Genomic DNA, 17,897 nt, shown 5'->3' on the forward strand with positions numbered 1-17,897 from the left:
CATTTGTCTTTTACAAACCTCGATATTTACCGTATTTTCCGGACTAAAGTTGAACCTTTTTTCATAGTTTCGGCCGGGGTGCGACTTATACTTGTTTATACTTATATACAAATACTTATACTCCGGAGCGACTTATATGTGATATTATTAGTTATTTTCACACTTGTAACCGCATTTCATACTCAAGTGCGACTTATATATTACGCATTTTTAGCTGGTGCGACTTATACTCCGGTGCGACTTGTCCAGTCCGGAAAATACGGTATTTCATTTGAACTCGTACACATTTTGATTCCTGCTTTACTGACTTACCATGTCTCTCTCTCTCCCCCTGTTCTTCTTCTTTCCCTCTTTCTCTCTTTCTTTCTCAGGTCGATACCTCCGTCTGAAAATGTTCCGTGAGGACCACGGCTCTTGGATGACCATGTTCTTCAGCACCGTCCTCTTCCTCTTCATCTTCTCCTACATCTACAACCTGTTCCTGCTCATGGTCGGCGGCATGGGGTAAGACTTCTTATCTCCCTTTTCTGTCCGCTCGCTGTATCCATCAGGGGAAAGTGAATCGTACGTCAGAACCGCTGCACGTTGTATACATCTAAGGCCTAGAGTTAGGGACGGAACAGGACGGGACATGACATTGTGTCCACGTGAAGGAGACGAGAAAAGAGTTTAACGTGACATTGAGTGGTTCAGTGCACCATTTTGGTCTCGCAAATGTATTTTATCTTATATTTTACCACTGTTTTTCACTGTTTACAGCTTCTCATTAGTTTTATTATTGTCCAAGCCAAATGGAATCAATCTCAGCTGATCATTTTGCAGTTAAAACTGTTAAAACATCCATATTTGAAATTATTGGCATTAACTTAAAGGGCCTGTATCATGCAAAATGGATTATTAAGAGCTTTTAACTTTCTCGTAGTGCTGTTGGTACCTCGTATATGAGCTCAAAATGTTCTTTTTATTTATTGCTGCTGTCTGGGAGACGGGAAAAGTAGCATAATATAGAACGTTTAAAGTAGAACTAAGTCACTTTAGCAATAGAGCTCCCCCTGCAGCTCCCGAGTGAAAATACACTGTCGGAGAACAGACGCAAAATTAAGTTTTTCTTGAAATAAGGTCGTATACAAAACACAAACATACAAAAACATTTCACACTGCCAAATGAAAGAAAAAATAGTCAGGGTTTCCCAGGATGGTTGACATAGTCAGCAAATGTTGTAAGACAAAGACAGCAGGGGGAGACAACAGACACATCAAACACCCCAAAAAACACATTTAACCATCACAGAGACTTACAAAGACGTTTAATAAGGTAAACATTTGCTTAATTATCCTTTTGAGTATAGAAATGACTGAAATAACTATAAAAAAAAGAGCTTAAAAAGGCTCGTCAGTTCCACCAGAACCAGGTCATGTGTTTTTGTTCCCCTCCGCCTCCTCCTCGCTCTCCTCCTTCTCTTCGTTTTCATTTGTCATTCACACTTTCCCTTCTCCTGTGATTGATCTCATCGTTTGGGTTGAGCAGGGACGTGACACGGCCCCGATCCATCAGCCCTGGTGGTAAAACCAGGTACTGCAGCAGGTCGAAGCTCTGCAGATAAATCACTTTTACTACAGGTTCAGCTGGTTCTGCGATCACTATTTGTAAAGCCAGTTGTCTGAAATGAATAAAAATACAAAGTAAAACAAAAATAAGTTAAATATGTTGAATTTTATGGTTACAATTATTGTGAAGAGAAACATCATGATATAACGACTATAGACAACAAACAAAACAAAAGTTAAATGCTTAATTTTATTTTATTCTAATTCATTACTGTTCTAACATGCAACCAGCTTCATAAAATAAACCTTTCTGAATCCAACAGTAAAGTTATTGACATACATTTTCAGATACATTTTATTTATTGCTATTTTATGGTTTTATGATTTTGATTTGATTTGATTTTGCTGTTTTTATTGTTAAGTCTAGCAAGATCTAATTGAGCACTTTTTATTTATTTATTTTTATATAGTTTTGTGTTTGGAAACTGTTCTGTTAGAAAATGTTCTATATAAATTAAATAAAAGTGGATTTGGAGATAAAAACATTCACATTAAAAGCACTTAAACACATTTAGTTTCACTTTTTTAGAGGCAGATTGAATTGAAATGACTACATTTTTTGCTTCTAAAACACAATTACGATTACATTGTGACCTAAATAATCACAATTATCAATTAGCCGTTTAATCTTGACATCCCTGGTACATATACTGTTGTGTGCGTGGTAGTTGAGCGGCCGTTCAGTTCACACTGGCATTGCACGTTTCCAAAAGACGTAAATGACCGCTACAGAACATTGCACAGATGCACAGAAGAAAAGAACTCGCCCTCCATCCTGTTGCTCCACCTGCTGCGCGAGACTGCACTGAGCGCGTGCAGACCGCCGCGACTCATCACGCGCTGACAGGAATCCGTTTGTGTATTAGCAAAGTGTCTGTCTGAGCAGAGGAAACATGCCCTTGACGCCGCGTTCACACCCAGCGCAGATAAACCGCTCTGTGCGCTCATAAACAAGCCGAACCAACACCGAGAATCAAAAGAAGCGATGTTTTTAGAGCCGAGCAATGGTCTCTGCGCACAATAGCACGTGCTAGTTCAGTGTTAGCGTCAGTACTTCCCGGCTAAATCTATCGCTGTGGAGTTTTCGCTATGTCAGTCGAAAATGAATAAATACTTTAAGATCAGGCAGTAAACAGCGAGTGTGAGTGGATATTTCTGATTTTAAAGATGTTACAAAACAGGTGAATACTTGTTTGTATCTCAATGCTAACGCTAATATTACGTGCATGAAAAAAGAAAATAACTTAAAATAACACGTTTAAATACTCTTCGCAAAAAAAAAAAAAAATTGGTTGTTTATATTTTACATTTTACTGAGAGTTAGCATTAGCTTAGCCGACCGCTGCTGTGCACAGAGCCCATTGATTGGATTTAAATCTAATATTTAATCTAATCAAGATCTAATAATTTCAAATCATCAATGATCTTATTATTTGACCAACAATTTTAGTTGTCAAATACTTACTACTTAATACTTGGACCGAGTAAATTAGGTGGAGTTTGAGAGAGAATTGTGTATTAATCCTGCATTTTATTGTCATATTTTGAATTAGTTTGGTCCAGATACATCGTTAGATCATAGATGTATAAGAGAACTCTTGCCACGCCCCCTTTATTCGACTAATTGACACACTGTGAATGTGCTGAGACGATCAAGAAAGTATTTAGTTGATTTCTTGTTTATATGTTCATGAAAATCGTGATTTTTGACTTATACTCCAGATTTTGCGACTTATACTCCAGTGCGACTTGTAGTCCGGAAAATACAGTACATATATTTCTATTTTCACAATGCCTGACCAGCACAAAGCTTTGGAAAACCTCATGGTGGCGTTTTGTGCATTTCGCGGTGCCAAAAGGATGAGTTGTTGTATAATCGCTCCATCTGTCAGCGCTGACACGGACATCCATCTTGTCTGCTTTTTGTGGCTCCGTCCAGAGAAAGTGAACGATCGAATGGAGGAGCTGCTCTGTCCAGACGATGAATGTTGCTTGTTAAGTTACATTTGAAGTCGCTGTTGCTTTTAAAGGAGCCGATTGTGAAAAATCTACTTTTTGACCAAATACTACTAGTTGACCAAATGTTTATTAGTCGACTAAATATTTTACTAGGATGTGAGAGTAAATTGGGAGTTTAATGGAAGTTTTTGGCCTGTGAATATCTAATTTACCGTACTTTTTGTTACAAATTGTTATTTTTGCCAGGTGAGCTCGAGGTCCTGTGAGTGTCGTTTAGGTCAGACACTCTTATAGATCTTTCATACTATGTAAAATAATTAGTTGCATGATTTTATAAACATATGGCCATATTTGAGCCTAATTTCCATTTTTATTCATTACTCTGTTCAAAAAGACAGAAGAAGAAGATGATTAAAGAAAAATTGACCTAATATCGGCGCCAAATATGAGATGCTTTTTCGATACCGTCCAATATAAACCAATATTGCAGAAAATTAATCATTATTGGCCAATTTTGATATCGCCGAATATCTAATTGAAGTTGTACTTAGAATACATATATGTTTTATCAGAAAAACAGCATAGTTTTTTTTAATTTTATTATCATCAAAACATACCAGTTCTGTATTGTTGAGGCATTTTTAGTAATCTGCAAGTGTATTATTCACATTTTAATCGAATCATGATAAAATCATTTTCTAATTGGGTTAAATTGTACTGACTGCATTGTATTTTCTACGACGTTGAGTCCTTCATTTTCGCGGCAGGTTTTTTGGCCTTGAAAGCAGATTCTGTTGTGCTTCTGTAACTGTGTTAATATGGCAACGAGATGGCAATTAAAGACAGAACACGCCGTTGGAGCATCTTTGTAAACCTGTTTGTTGTCAGCGTTGCTTAGAGATAAATGAGGTTTGGATAAATATGTCCCATCATTCCACCAAAGACATGTACTGGACCAAATTACTATAAATTGACCCTGATGTAGACTACAGTTTGGTCCTGATGTAGACTACAGTTTGGTCCTGATGTAGACTACAGTTTGGTCCTGATGTAGACTACAGTTTGGTCCTGATGTAGACTACAGTTTGGTCCTGATGTAGACTACAGTTTGGTCCAGATGTAGACTACAGTTTGGTCCAGATGTAGACTACAGTTTGGTCCAGATGTAGACTACAGTTTGGTCTCGATGTAGACTACAGTTTGGTCCAGATGTAGACTACAGTTTGGTCCTGATGTAGACTACAGTTTGGTCCTGATGTAGACTACAGTTTGGTCTCGATGTAGACTACAGTTTGGTCCAGATGTAGACTACAGTTTGGTCTCGATGTAGACTACAGTTTGGTCCTGATGTAGACTACAGTTTGGTCCAGATGTAGACTACAGTTTGGTCCCGATGTAGACTACAGTTTGGTCCAGATGTAGACTACAGTTTGGTCTCGATGTAGACTACAGTTTGGTCCAGATGTAGACTACAGTTTGGTCCTGATGTAGACTACAGTTTGGTCCAGATGTAGACTACAGTTTGGTCCTGATGTAGACTACAGTTTGGTCCAGATGTAGACTACAGTTTGGTCCTGATGTAGACTACAGTTTGGTCTCGATGTAGACTACAGTTTGGTCCAGATGTAGACTACAGTTTGGTCCTGATGTAGACTACAGTTTGGTCTCGATGTAGACTACAGTTTGGTCCAGATGTAGACTACAGTTTGGTCCAGATGTAGACTACAGTTTGGTCTCGATGTAGACTACAGTTTGGTCCTGATGTAGACTACAGTTTGGTCCAGATGTAGACTACAGTTTGGTCTCGATGTAGACTACAGTTTGGTCCTGATGTAGACTACAGTTTGGTCACGATGTAGACTACAGTTTGGTCCAGATGTAGACTACAGTTTGGTCCAGATGTAGACTACAGTTTGGTCCTGATGTAGACTACAGTTTGGTCCAGATGTAGACTACAGTTTGGTCCTGATGTAGACTACAGTTTGGTCCTGATGTAGACTACAGTTTGGTCTCGATGTAGACTACAGTTTGGTCCAGATGTAGACTACAGTTTGGTCCAGATGTAGACTACAGTTTGGTCCCGATGTAGACTACAGTTTGGTCTCGATGTAGACTACAGTTTGGTCCAGATGTAGACTACAGTTTGGTCCTGATGTAGACTACAGTTTGGTCCAGATGTAGACTACAGTTTGGTCCTGATGTAGACTACAGTTTGGTCTCGATGTAGACTACAGTTTGGTCCTGATGTAGACTACAGTTTGGTCCTGATGTAGACTACAGTTTGGTCCAGATGTAGACTACAGTTTGGTCCTGATGTAGACTACAGTTTGGTCTCGATGTAGACTACAGTTTGGTCCAGATGTAGACTACAGTTTGGTCCAGATGTAGACTACAGTTTGGTCCTGATGTAGACTACAGTTTGGTCCCGATGTAGACTACAGTTTGGTCCTGATGTAGACTACAGTTTGGTCCTGATGTAGACTACAGTTTGGTCCTGATGTAGACTACAGTTTGGTCCTGATGTAGACTACAGTTTGGTCTCGATGTAGACTACAGTTTGGTCCTGATGTAGACTACAGTTTGGTCCAGATGTAGACTACAGTTTGGTCCTGATGTAGACTACAGTTTGGTCCTGATGTAGACTACAGTTTGGTCCTGATGTAGACTACAGTTTGGTCCTGATGTAGACTACAGTTTGGTCCAGATGTAGACTACAGTTTGGTCTCGATGTAGACTACAGTTTGATCCTGATGTAGACTACAGTTTGGTCCAGATGTAGACTACAGTTTGGTCCTGATGTAGACTACAGTTTGGTCCAGATGTAGACTACAGTTTGGTCCTGATGTAGACTACAGTTTGGTCCTGATGTAGACTACAGTTTGGTCCAGATGTAGACTACAGTTTGGTCCTGATGTAGACTACAGTTTGGTCCTGATGTAGACTACAGTTTGGTCCAGATGTAGACTACAGTTTGGTCCAGATGTAGACTACAGTTTGGTCCCGATGTAGACTACAGTTTGGTCCCGATGTAGACTACAGTTTGGTCCTGATGTAGACTACAGTTTGGTCCAGATGTAGACTACAGTTTGGTCCTGATGTAGACTACAGTTTGGTCCCGATGTAGACTACAGTTTGGTCCCGATGTAGACTACAGTTTGGTCCCGATGTAGACTACAGTTTGGTCCAGATGTAGACTACAGTTTGGTCCTGATGTAGACTACAGTTTGGTCCAGATGTAGACTACAGTTTGGTCTCGATGTAGACTACAGTTTGGTCCTGATGTAGACTACAGTTTGGTCCAGATGTAGACTACAGTTTGGTCCAGATGTAGACTACAGTTTGGTCCTGATGTAGACTACAGTTTGGTCCTGATGTAGACTACAGTTTGGTCTCGATGTAGACTACAGTTTGGTCCTGATGTAGACTACAGTTTGGTCCTGATGTAGACTACAGTTTGGTCCTGATGTAGACTACAGTTTGGTCTCGATGTAGACTACAGTTTGGTCTCGATGTAGACTACATTTTGGTCCTGATGTAGACTACAGTTTGGTCCTGATGTAGACTACAGTTTGGTCCTGATGTAGACTACAGTTTGGTCCTGATGTAGACTACAGTTTGGTCCTGATGTAGACTACAGTTTGGTCCTGATGTAGACTACAGTTTGGTCTCGATGTAGACTACAGTTTGGTCTCGATGTAGACTACAGTTTGGTCCTGATGTAGACTACAGTTTGGTCCTGATGTAGACTACAGTTTGGTCCTGATGTAGACTACAGTTTGGTCCTGATGTAGACTACAGTTTGGTCCTGATGTAGACTACAGTTTGGTCCTGATGTAGACTACAGTTTGGTCCTGATGTAGACTACAGTTTGGTCCTGATGTAGACTACAGTTTGGTCCTGATGTAGACTACAGTTTGGTCCTGATGTAGACTACAGTTTGGTCCTGATGTAGACTACAGTTTGGTCTCGATGTAGACTACAGTTTGGTCCTGATGTAGACTACAGTTTGGTCTCGATGTAGACTACAGTTTGGTCCTGATGTAGACTACAGTTTGGTCCTGATGTAGACTACAGTTTGGTCTCGATGTAGACTACAGTTTGGTCTCGATGTAGACTACAGTTTGGTCCCGATGTAGACTACAGTTTGGTCCAGATGTAGACTACAGTTTGGTCCAGATGTAGACTACAGTTTGGTCCTGATGTAGACTACAGTTTGGTCCTGATGTAGACTACAGTTTGGTCCTGATGTAGACTACAGTTTGGTCCTGATGTAGACTACAGTTTGGTCCAGATGTAGACTACAGTTTGGTCCAGATGTAGACTACAGTTTGGTCCTGATGTAGACTACAGTTTGGTCCTGATGTAGACTACAGTTTGGTCCAGATGTAGACTACAGTTTGGTCCTGATGTACACTACAGTTTGGTCCAGATGTAGACTACAGTTTGGTCCTGATGTAGACTACAGTTTGGTCCCGATGTAGACTACAGTTTGGTCCCGATGTAGACTACAGTTTGGTCCAGATGTAGACTACAGTTTGGTCCTGATGTAGACTACAGTTTGGTCCTGATGTAGACTACAGTTTGGTCTCGATGTAGACTACAGTTTGGTCTCGATGTAGACTACAGTTTGGTCCTGATGTAGACTACAGTTTGGTCCTGATGTAGACTACAGTTTGGTCCTGATGTAGACTACAGTTTGGTCCTGATGTAGACTACAGTTTGGTCCTGATGTAGACCACAGTTTGGTCCTGATGTAGACTACAGTTTGGTCTCGATGTAGACTACAGTTTGGTCCTGATGTAGACTACAGTTTGGTCCCGATGTAGACTACAGTTTGGTCCAGATGTAGACTACAGTTTGGTCCTGATGTAGACTACAGTTTGGTCCTGATGTAGACTACAGTTTGGTCTCGATGTAGACTACAGTTTGGTCTCGATGTAGACTACAGTTTGGTCCTGATGTAGACTACAGTTTGGTCCTGATGTAGACTACAGTTTGGTCCTGATGTAGACTACAGTTTGGTCCTGATGTAGACTACAGTTTGGTCCTGATGTAGACTACAGTTTGGTCCTGATGTAGACTACAGTTTGGTCCTGATGTAGACTACAGTTTGGTCCCGATGTAGACTACAGTTTGGTCCAGATGTAGACTACAGTTTGGTCCTGATGTAGACTACAGTTTGGTCCTGATGTAGACTACAGTTTGGTCTCGATGTAGACTACAGTTTGGTCTCGATGTAGACTACAGTTTGGTCCTGATGTAGACTACAGTTTGGTCCTGATGTAGACTACAGTTTGGTCCTGATGTAGACTACAGTTTGGTCCTGATGTAGACTACAGTTTGGTCCTGATGTAGACTACAGTTTGGTCCTGATGTAGACTACAGTTTGGTCCTGATGTAGACTACAGTTTGGTCCTGATGTAGACCACAGTTTGGTCCTGATGTAGACTACAGTTTGGTCTCGATGTAGACTACAGTTTGGTCCTGATGTAGACTACAGTTTGGTCCCGATGTAGACTACAGTTTGGTCCAGATGTAGACTACAGTTTGGTCCTGATGTAGACTACAGTTTGGTCCTGATGTAGACTACAGTTTGGTCTCGATGTAGACTACAGTTTGGTCTCGATGTAGACTACAGTTTGGTCCTGATGTAGACTACAGTTTGGTCCTGATGTAGACTACAGTTTGGTCCTGATGTAGACTACAGTTTGGTCCTGATGTAGACTACAGTTTGGTCCTGATGTAGACTACAGTTTGGTCCTGATGTAGACTACAGTTTGGTCCTGATGTAGACTACAGTTTGGTCCCGATGTAGACTACAGTTTGGTCCAGATGTAGACTACAGTTTGGTCCTGATGTAGACTACAGTTTGGTCCTGATGTAGACTACAGTTTGGTCTCGATGTAGACTACAGTTTGGTCTCGATGTAGACTACAGTTTGGTCCTGATGTAGACTACAGTTTGGTCCTGATGTAGACTACAGTTTGGTCCTGATGTAGACTACAGTTTGGTCCTGATGTAGACTACAGTTTGGTCCTGATGTAGACTACAGTTTGGTCCTGATGTAGACTACAGTTTGGTCCTGATGTAGACTACAGTTTGGTCCTGTCAGTGCTGGTTTAGTCTACGCCGGGTTAGTCCCAGTTTGGTGTTGTTTGTGCAGACTTCATATTATATATATATATATTAAATACTTCATTACCAAAGCTTTTATTTTGCTCTGAATTTTGCATTTGAAATATGAGACTCTTTTCTTTTCTAACCAGCCAAGTAAAAATGTTGATTGAATATAACTACAATGTCTTAAAATTATAGAAAGAAATATGTTTTAAAAATCTATGAGAAACAATACAATGCTTAATTTTCAGAAATAATTGAATATTAAATTACTGTATTATTTTCCACACATTTTTAAAATATTAAATTCAGTGAATATTTTTACTTGATTAGATGTTAGAAAAGAATCGCTTCACATAATTCAAATATTAAAAAATGTTGATGAAAACAGGAATTAACCTTCATATTACCATTGTGAATGTTTAGTTTAGACATCTATCTTTGAGCACTAGTAGGAGTAGCTTTCTTGTGGGAAAAGGTTTGAGACGCCTGTTTTATATCCATAATTGCTCCATAATAGAGAAAGAATAATCAGAATAACTGTGCAATTATGGATCATTACACAGTTATTCTGACCATCTAAAACAAATTCCATGCAAAGCAAAAGGATGTTTGGTTTGTTATTTTTTATTTTTACTATCTAAAATGAATTGCATCTCTGGTGGAGGGACCGCCACATGCTTGTCTCCATGGAGATGCTGTTGCTTTGCCTGGAAGGTTTCACAGTGTGGCATTAAACATTCCCAGCATGTATTCAATTACAGGCGATTTACTGCGAAAAACCCAAAATAAACTTGGTCACTTGGCGTAACCTCATTGTCTAAGTTTAATGCCAAAGCAATAACATCTCCATGGAGACGAGCAGGTGTTAGACCCTCCAGCAGAAATGTGACAGAGCAGACCTTTAAAAAAGCTGAACGAAAGACACTACTGGACTGGAAAATTATGATAAATTCAGGTTATATACTGCAGTTTATTGAATTGTTGGTTTGTCAGTGTGTTTTTGTGCCAACTTTTTAGAGTATTGTCCATAATACAACTCCTTATGGTGCGTAGTTGCTGGAACCACAGGCAGATGCAAATATTTGATGTAAATATTTGTCGTTTGCCTTTTATATCTTGCTCAAAACATATTTACTTTTCAAATCCATCCACAACCCCCCCCCCGTGGTGCCATGCCTGAACTCACAGACAGAGGGCACTGTCGTAACGCTGTTGTATTTCCCTGTGGTGTCTTCTCCTCTGTCTCCTGCACTCGTCCTCCTCCCTCCATCCTTCTGCCTCCGCTCTCCTCCTCCGTTCCAGCAGCCGTCTGTCCGTGGAGAACCGGCGCCCTGCCAACAGCCATTAGCGTTCACATCTCTGTCCAAGAACGCCGTGTTAGATCCGGGGTTGGCGTGCGGGAAAATGGAGATCTTTCAGAAATAGGGTTGTCGGAAAATCAATACGCAAATGCTAATTGATCCTAAAACTAGTATTGAAACTGGATACTCAAAACAGAAGGAAATCATGTGAATTTGTACTTTTCCTGGACAGTTTTAGATTGATTTGTCTAGAGTATAACAGATCTAGGTTAGACAATGGTTTATTAAAAAGAAGAAGAAAGAAAGAGAACAAAAGCAGGATGTGTGTTATTGTCTGAATGTGTGTGTTTTCATTGTAGTGTAGAAAGTGGTATAGACGTTGGTATATTGAGATTTTTCCTTTGTTTTTCGAACTAGAATAATGTTTTTTTTACTATAATTATTGACGTTACTGTCAAACGTGAACCTAGACTGGTACATTGTTAATTTACAGCTGGGCAATCCATCGCATTTTAATCTTTATGACAGTTATTGCTCCGATCAATTATAAAAAAGTGAATTTAACAACAGTTAGTGAGTCCACAGTGCACTTGATTTATGCATTTTCTGTGATTATCCGTTTCATCCCTGAATTTGGCGTTGACATTAAAACTATAACATGGAATCATTAAAACCATAACATGGAATCATTAAAACTATAACATGGAATCATTAAAACTATAACATGGAATCATTAAAACTATAACATGGAATCATTAAAACTATAACATGGAATCATTAAAACTATAACATGGAATCATTAAAACTATAACATGGAATCATTAAAACCATAACATGGAATCATTAAAACTATAACATGGAATCATTAAAACTATAACATGGAATCATTAAAACTATAACATGGAATCCCCTTTGTCTTTGTCTTGTCATGAAAGGCAGATTTTTGGCACTAGCTCCGACATCTCGCCCTAATGCTGCACCACAGGAGTTCTCCTCTGGGCTCGTCCTCCAAACAAGCGGCCACATTGTTCCTGTCTCACGCTGCCCCCGTGCTGACCTGCTTTAGAGCTGCTTTAGAGCTGCTTTAGAGCTGCTTTAGAGCTGTTTTAGAGCTGTTTTACTCCTACTTTAGAGCTGCTTTAGTCACATTTTACTCCTGCTTTAGAGCTGCTTTAGAGCTGCTTTAGTCCTGCTTTAGACCTGCTTTAGACCTGCTTTAGTCCTGCTTTAGACCTGCTTTAGACCTGCTTTAGTCCTGCTTTAGACTTGCTTTAGACTTGCTTTAGACTTGCTTTAGACCTGCTTTAGACCTGCTTTAGACCCGCTTTAGTCCTGCTTTAGACCTGCTTTAGTCCTGCTTTAGACCCGCTTTAGTCCTGCTTTAGACTTGCTTTAGACCTGCTTTAGACCTGCTTTAGACCTGCTTTAGACCTGCTTTAGACCCGCTTTAGACCCGCTTTAGACCCGCTTTAGACCCGCTTTAGTCTTGCTTTAGTCTTGCTTTATTTAGTCTTGCTTTATTTAGTCTTGCTTTAGACCTGCTTTAGTCCTGCTTTAGACTGCTTTAGTCCTGCTGTAGTCCTGCTTTAGACCCGCTTTAGTCCCGCTTTAGTCTTGTTTTAGACCCGCTTTAGACCCGCTTTAGTCCCGCTTTAGTCCCGCTTTAGTCCCGCTTTAGACCCGCTGTAGTCCTGCTTTAGACCCGCTTTAGTCCCGCTTCAGTCCCGCTTTAGACCCGCTTTAGTCCCGCTTTAGTCCCGCTTTAGACCCGCTTTAGTCCCGCTTTAGTCCCGCTTTAGACCCGCTGTAGTCCTGCTTTAGTCCTGCTTTAGTCCTGCTTTAGACCTGCTTTAGACCTGCTTTAGACCTGCTTTAGACCTGCTGTAGTCCTGCTTTAGACCTGCTTTAGACCTGCTTTAGACCTGCTTGAGTCCTGCTTAAGTCCTGCTTTAGACCTGCTTTAGTCCTGCTTTAGACCTGCTTTAGACCTGCTTGAGTCCTGCTTAAGTCCTGCTTTAGACCTGCTTTAGTCCTGCTTTAGTCCTGCTTTAGACCTGCTTTAGTCCTGCTTTAGTCCTGCTTTAGTCCTGCTTGAGTCCTGCTTTAGACCTGCTTTAAAGCCTCAAAAAGAGTCAAAAACATCTGGTGTAATCTCGTAAAAAAGGGTATAAAGCAGTGGTCCCCAAACTACGGCCCGCGGGCCGCACCCGGCCCGCTGGGCCTTTCAATCCGGCCCGCCAAGCTTGTCCAAGTTATATTAAAAAATATTAAAAATAAATAAATAAATAAATAAATATATATATATATATATATATATTTTTTTTTAGCAAATGTCGGAGTCAAACTCATACTGTGGCTGGCCGTTCATTTTACCTTTTGCCTGTAATGCCCATATTTCCCCAAGAGCCATCTCTTGGGGAAATATGGGCATTACAGGCATTACACTGTTCCCTCTAAGCTGCTCCTGCGCAGCTGCGCACCGCTCGCACTTAAAGATCTATGGCGCGCAGAAAATAAAATTTACCACAAACGGCCACTGGGGCCATCAAGCAGGAAGCACAAGTGTTTGACACACTGAAGAAGACTCTTGTGGACAGTAGAAGCACTGTCCAGGGGACACGTCGTGTTCTCTACATTTTTAGTTTCAAAACGCTGTGAGTTTTATTACAATCAGAATCATATTAACTGAGAAATTAGCCTTATTAGCGCGGACTGCGCCCCGTGCCGCGGGCACGTTCAATGGACACTGGCGTGTCACTATTGTGTAAATGAGACTTTCTTGGCCAGACCTGACTCACGAGTCAAAAGACACATGTGCATCATTATCTGGACCATATTTCTGTGTAAATATCTCATGTCACAACGTCACACTCACTCGATGAGTACGAGCTCAGGAGCAGATGATCCTGATGTGAAGACGCAGGTAAATCAGCCACACAGAGTCATCAAGGACAGAGGGGACACTAGAGACAGCTGTGATTTGTTCTAAAGCAGGACTAAAGCAGGACCGCGGGGCTGCACCACAGACCGCGGATGCGCCGCGTGCGCCACGAGACCCCCGGTTTAAAAGACGCATCACTACTGCGTTTATTTATGTGTAAATATCTCATGTTACAACGTGGGCACCTGTGGTTTATGACAGGTGCGGCCTATTAGTTTATGAATAATATCATCCAGAAATGGTCTTGAAGTGGCACATTTTGGAGCAGTTGATGAGCATAAAGTCACAGCAAGAAGCAAACGCAGCATCAGCCTGGACAAAGTGTCCAACCACTGGAGAAGTGAGAAGGACAGAAGAGCAAAAATATAACATTAAAGTCAAAATGTTTGCATATTCTGGTGACATTTATTAAGATTTTTTATTTATGGATATTAATCATTCCATGCTGTTACTACTAGATCATTTATGGGTAGAAGAAATGCTGATAAAAAAACAGTCCAACACTCTTAAACTTAACGACTTTTGTGCTTCACTGAACGAAACAAAACCTCCGGAGGACGTACAGAAGATGCTGGTCTTGTTTGGCTCGACCTACATATGAGAGACATTCAGTGTCATGAACATGAACAAACGTCACAGATCCAGCTTCACTGACCAACACCAAAGGATCCATCCTAAGAATTGCCACAACAAAACTTACACCAGACTTTGACGCAAAACAGGGAGATCAACAACACTGTTCCCACTGAAATTGAAAGTCAATTTTCCTGCTGTGTTTATTCAACTGAAATGTAATTAAAATAATCATTATTTAATGCATTTGGATGTAATTTATAGTAATTCATTAGTTCACACAAACACACCATATTTTCCTGGCCCGGCCCCTCGGTCAAATTTTAGAACCCAATGTGGCCCTCGAGTCAAAATGTTTGGGGACCACTGGTATAAAGTGACATTTCTGCTCTTTAGTGGTTCATTTTACGTTTTGCACTGGGCTTGATACATTTACAGACACATTTTAGCACATTTCTGATGCATCATGACAACATTGTCTGAATTTTGAATACATTTTCAATGTCCTTTTGGAGTATCTCGATAATGAGTCAGCCAATATCATGTAAATCAAACAGAAATGTGGCAAAACATGTCTTTAAACGTATACGTGTAGATTTAAGTATCAAACACATGTGAAATGTCAGTTTGTTTGTTGCATCTTTAAAATAAAAACACACTTGATATTCTATTTTTTCCCCAGTATATGTGGCATTTTTACTTTTTTAAACTTTTTTCATTTTTTCTAAAAACAATTTTGATATATTGACCATCTCTAATATATACATTATTTTTTGTAAATATCACCCACCCCTTGTTAAGAACTACCTAATTATCAATTGTATGTGACCATCAATTGAATATCCCAAATTAAATATTTTATAGCACTGATTTGTCTTCCAGTTGCATCATTTCCCCCCATCGATGCTTATTGTTTTTACAAAGAGTGTTTTTTTGCCAGCGTTGACACCTCACCTCCCTTTGACTCCGCGGGGTGCTCTCCTCGGGTCGTCGCCCTCCTCACTCCGCCATATTGTTGCTCTCCCTCTGCCTCCGCCCTCTCTTTCCCCCTTCATAGGTGTTGCTTTCTGTCTTCCCCCCCCCGGCCCCCCCGCTGTGTCGCTGACCCTCTCCCGTCGGCCTCGCTCGTCCTCCGCTCATTTATATGCACTCGCGTCCTCCGACCTTTCAGCCGGGTCCGGGCGGTGTTTGGTTTAATTAATGCTGCGATCCCGGCGCACACAAAGCTGGGAGATAAACCCCGCCACAAACAAGCGCCGTACACGATCAGATAGGCCCTGTTTGTTTGTGATTACTGGTGTAAGAATGGGTTCATCAAAAGCTTTCGCGACGGAGACGAGTAATCTACACCGTCGGTTCATTCTTCTGCGGCGTGTTTACAAATGTGCACGTGCGGAGCCAAACCGACGTACAGTGGGTTTTTGCAGGTTAAAAGTGCTCCGCCCGATTTGTACCGTATTTTCCGGACTATAAGTCGCACCGAAGTATAAGTCGCACCAGCCAAAAAATGCATAATAGAGAAGAAAAAAACATATATAAGTTGCACTGGAGCATGAAATGTGGTTGCAAGTGTGAAAATAACAAATAATATCACATATAAGTAGCTCCAGAGTATAAGTATATAAGTATAAATATAAGTATAAGTTGCACCCCGGCCAAAACTATGAAAAAAGGTGCGACTTATAGTTCGGAAAATACGGTAAATGTTCCTTTGTGTCGAAATGTTACTATTGTGACCACTACACATGTGTTTAGCAGTTATTAGTTCAGTTTTCTCTAAAATATAAATATTAATCTTACTTTTAAAACAAAAATCTTAATTGAATTGCTTGTTAGAAAAAACAGAATTGGATATTTTGCCCAAAAGATGAAGTTCCACAATACGGCATTTAACGTATCCATCCACATGTAGACCTCCCACCAGAAAAGTTACATAGTGCACGTTTAATGCTGGAGTATATTGGATAAATTGTATAAATTAAATGGTTTTAGTTTGTATTTCTGGATTCGGTGCGATGTAAATAAACCACTACTGCAATGTGTAAATGTGTGATGGACATTTGTCAACTCGCGCTTTACGCTTCGCTTTAAATCCAGTGTCTGTGGCATTACCGCGGCTTACGGCTCGGTAAACAAACAGCAGCGGAGCAAAAATGGAGACGGTACAGCACAAAGCATCATGGGTAACAAAGAAGAAAGACCTTACAACGTTCTAATCCTATTCATGGTGTAGTCGCAGTCGTCGAGGGCTAAACAAAACCAGGTCTGAGCCAAAGAGTACTGGAGGAGGATGTTATGGATTTACAGTGTAAGTCAATCATGTCGTGTAAACCAGGACTAAACCAGTATAAACCAGTCTAAACGGGGCCTGACTAGCTCTGAATCAAGACTAAGCCAAGAGTAAGGATGTGGAGAATATTATACAAAATACACAAAAGACTGAAGTACACCAAAACCAGGTTTAAACCAGATCAAAACTAGGTCCTAAACCAGATCAAAACAAGGTCTAAACCAAGCTTAAAATAGGTCTAAACCAGATCAAAACTAGGTCTAAACCAAGCTTAAACTAAGTCCAAACCAGATCAAAACTAGGTCTAAACCATGCTTGAAATAGGTCTAAACCAGATCAAAACTAGGTCTAAACCAGATCTAAACTAAGTCTAAACCAGGCTTAAACTAAGTCCAAACCAGATCAAAACTAGGTCTAAACCATGCTTGAAATAGGTCTAAACCAGATCAAAACTAGGTCTAAACCAGATCAAAACTAGGTCCTAAACCAGATCAAAACAAGGTCTAAACCAGATCTAAACTAAGTCTAAACCAGGCTTAAACTAAGTCCAAACCAGATCAAAACTAGGTCTAAACCATGCTTGAAATAGGTCTAAACCAGATCAAAACTAGGTCTAAACCAGATCAAAACTAGGTCTAAACCAGATCAAAACTAGGTCCTAAACCAGATCAAAACAAGGTCTAAACCAGATCAAAACTAGGTCCTAAACCAGATCAAAACAAGGTCTAAACCAGATCTAAACTAAGTCTAAACCAGGCTTAAACTAAGTCCAAACCAGATCAAAACTAGGTCTAAACCATGCTTGAAATAGGTCTAAACCAGATCAAAACTAGGTCTAAACCAGATCAAAACTAGGTCCTAAACCAGATCAAAACAAGGTCTAAACCAGATCTAAACTAAGTCTAAACCAGGCTTAAACTAAGTCCAAACCAGATCAAAACTAGGTCTAAACCATGCTTGAAATAGGTCTAAACCAGATCAAAACTAGGTCTAAACCAGATCTAAACTAAGTCTAAACCAGGCTTAAACTAAGTCCAAACCAGATCAAAACTAGGTCTAAACCATGCTTGAAATAGGTCTAAACCAGATCAAAACTAGGTCTAAA

The 17,897-nt window shown here is 40.4% G+C and overlaps 1 protein-coding gene across 1 annotated transcript in view; it reads left to right on the plus strand.

Moving 5' to 3' along the window:
• The window catches only part of tmem117 (transmembrane protein 117), a 131,446-nt gene that overhangs the window by 42,298 nt on the left and 71,251 nt on the right, over positions 1-17,897 (plus strand). Inside the window, exon 3 of the mRNA XM_072435890.1 lies at positions 372-504. Within this exon, the coding sequence (XP_072291991.1) occupies positions 372-504 (133 nt within the window). The remainder of the gene's footprint in view (positions 1-371; positions 505-17,897) is intronic.

This window comes from Eucyclogobius newberryi, unplaced genomic scaffold, assembly GCF_026437365.1.
Source record: "Eucyclogobius newberryi isolate DKJ021-1_F unplaced genomic scaffold, fEucNew1.0.hap1 SCAF_7, whole genome shotgun sequence".
NCBI lineage: Eukaryota > Metazoa > Chordata > Actinopteri > Gobiiformes > Gobiidae > Eucyclogobius > Eucyclogobius newberryi.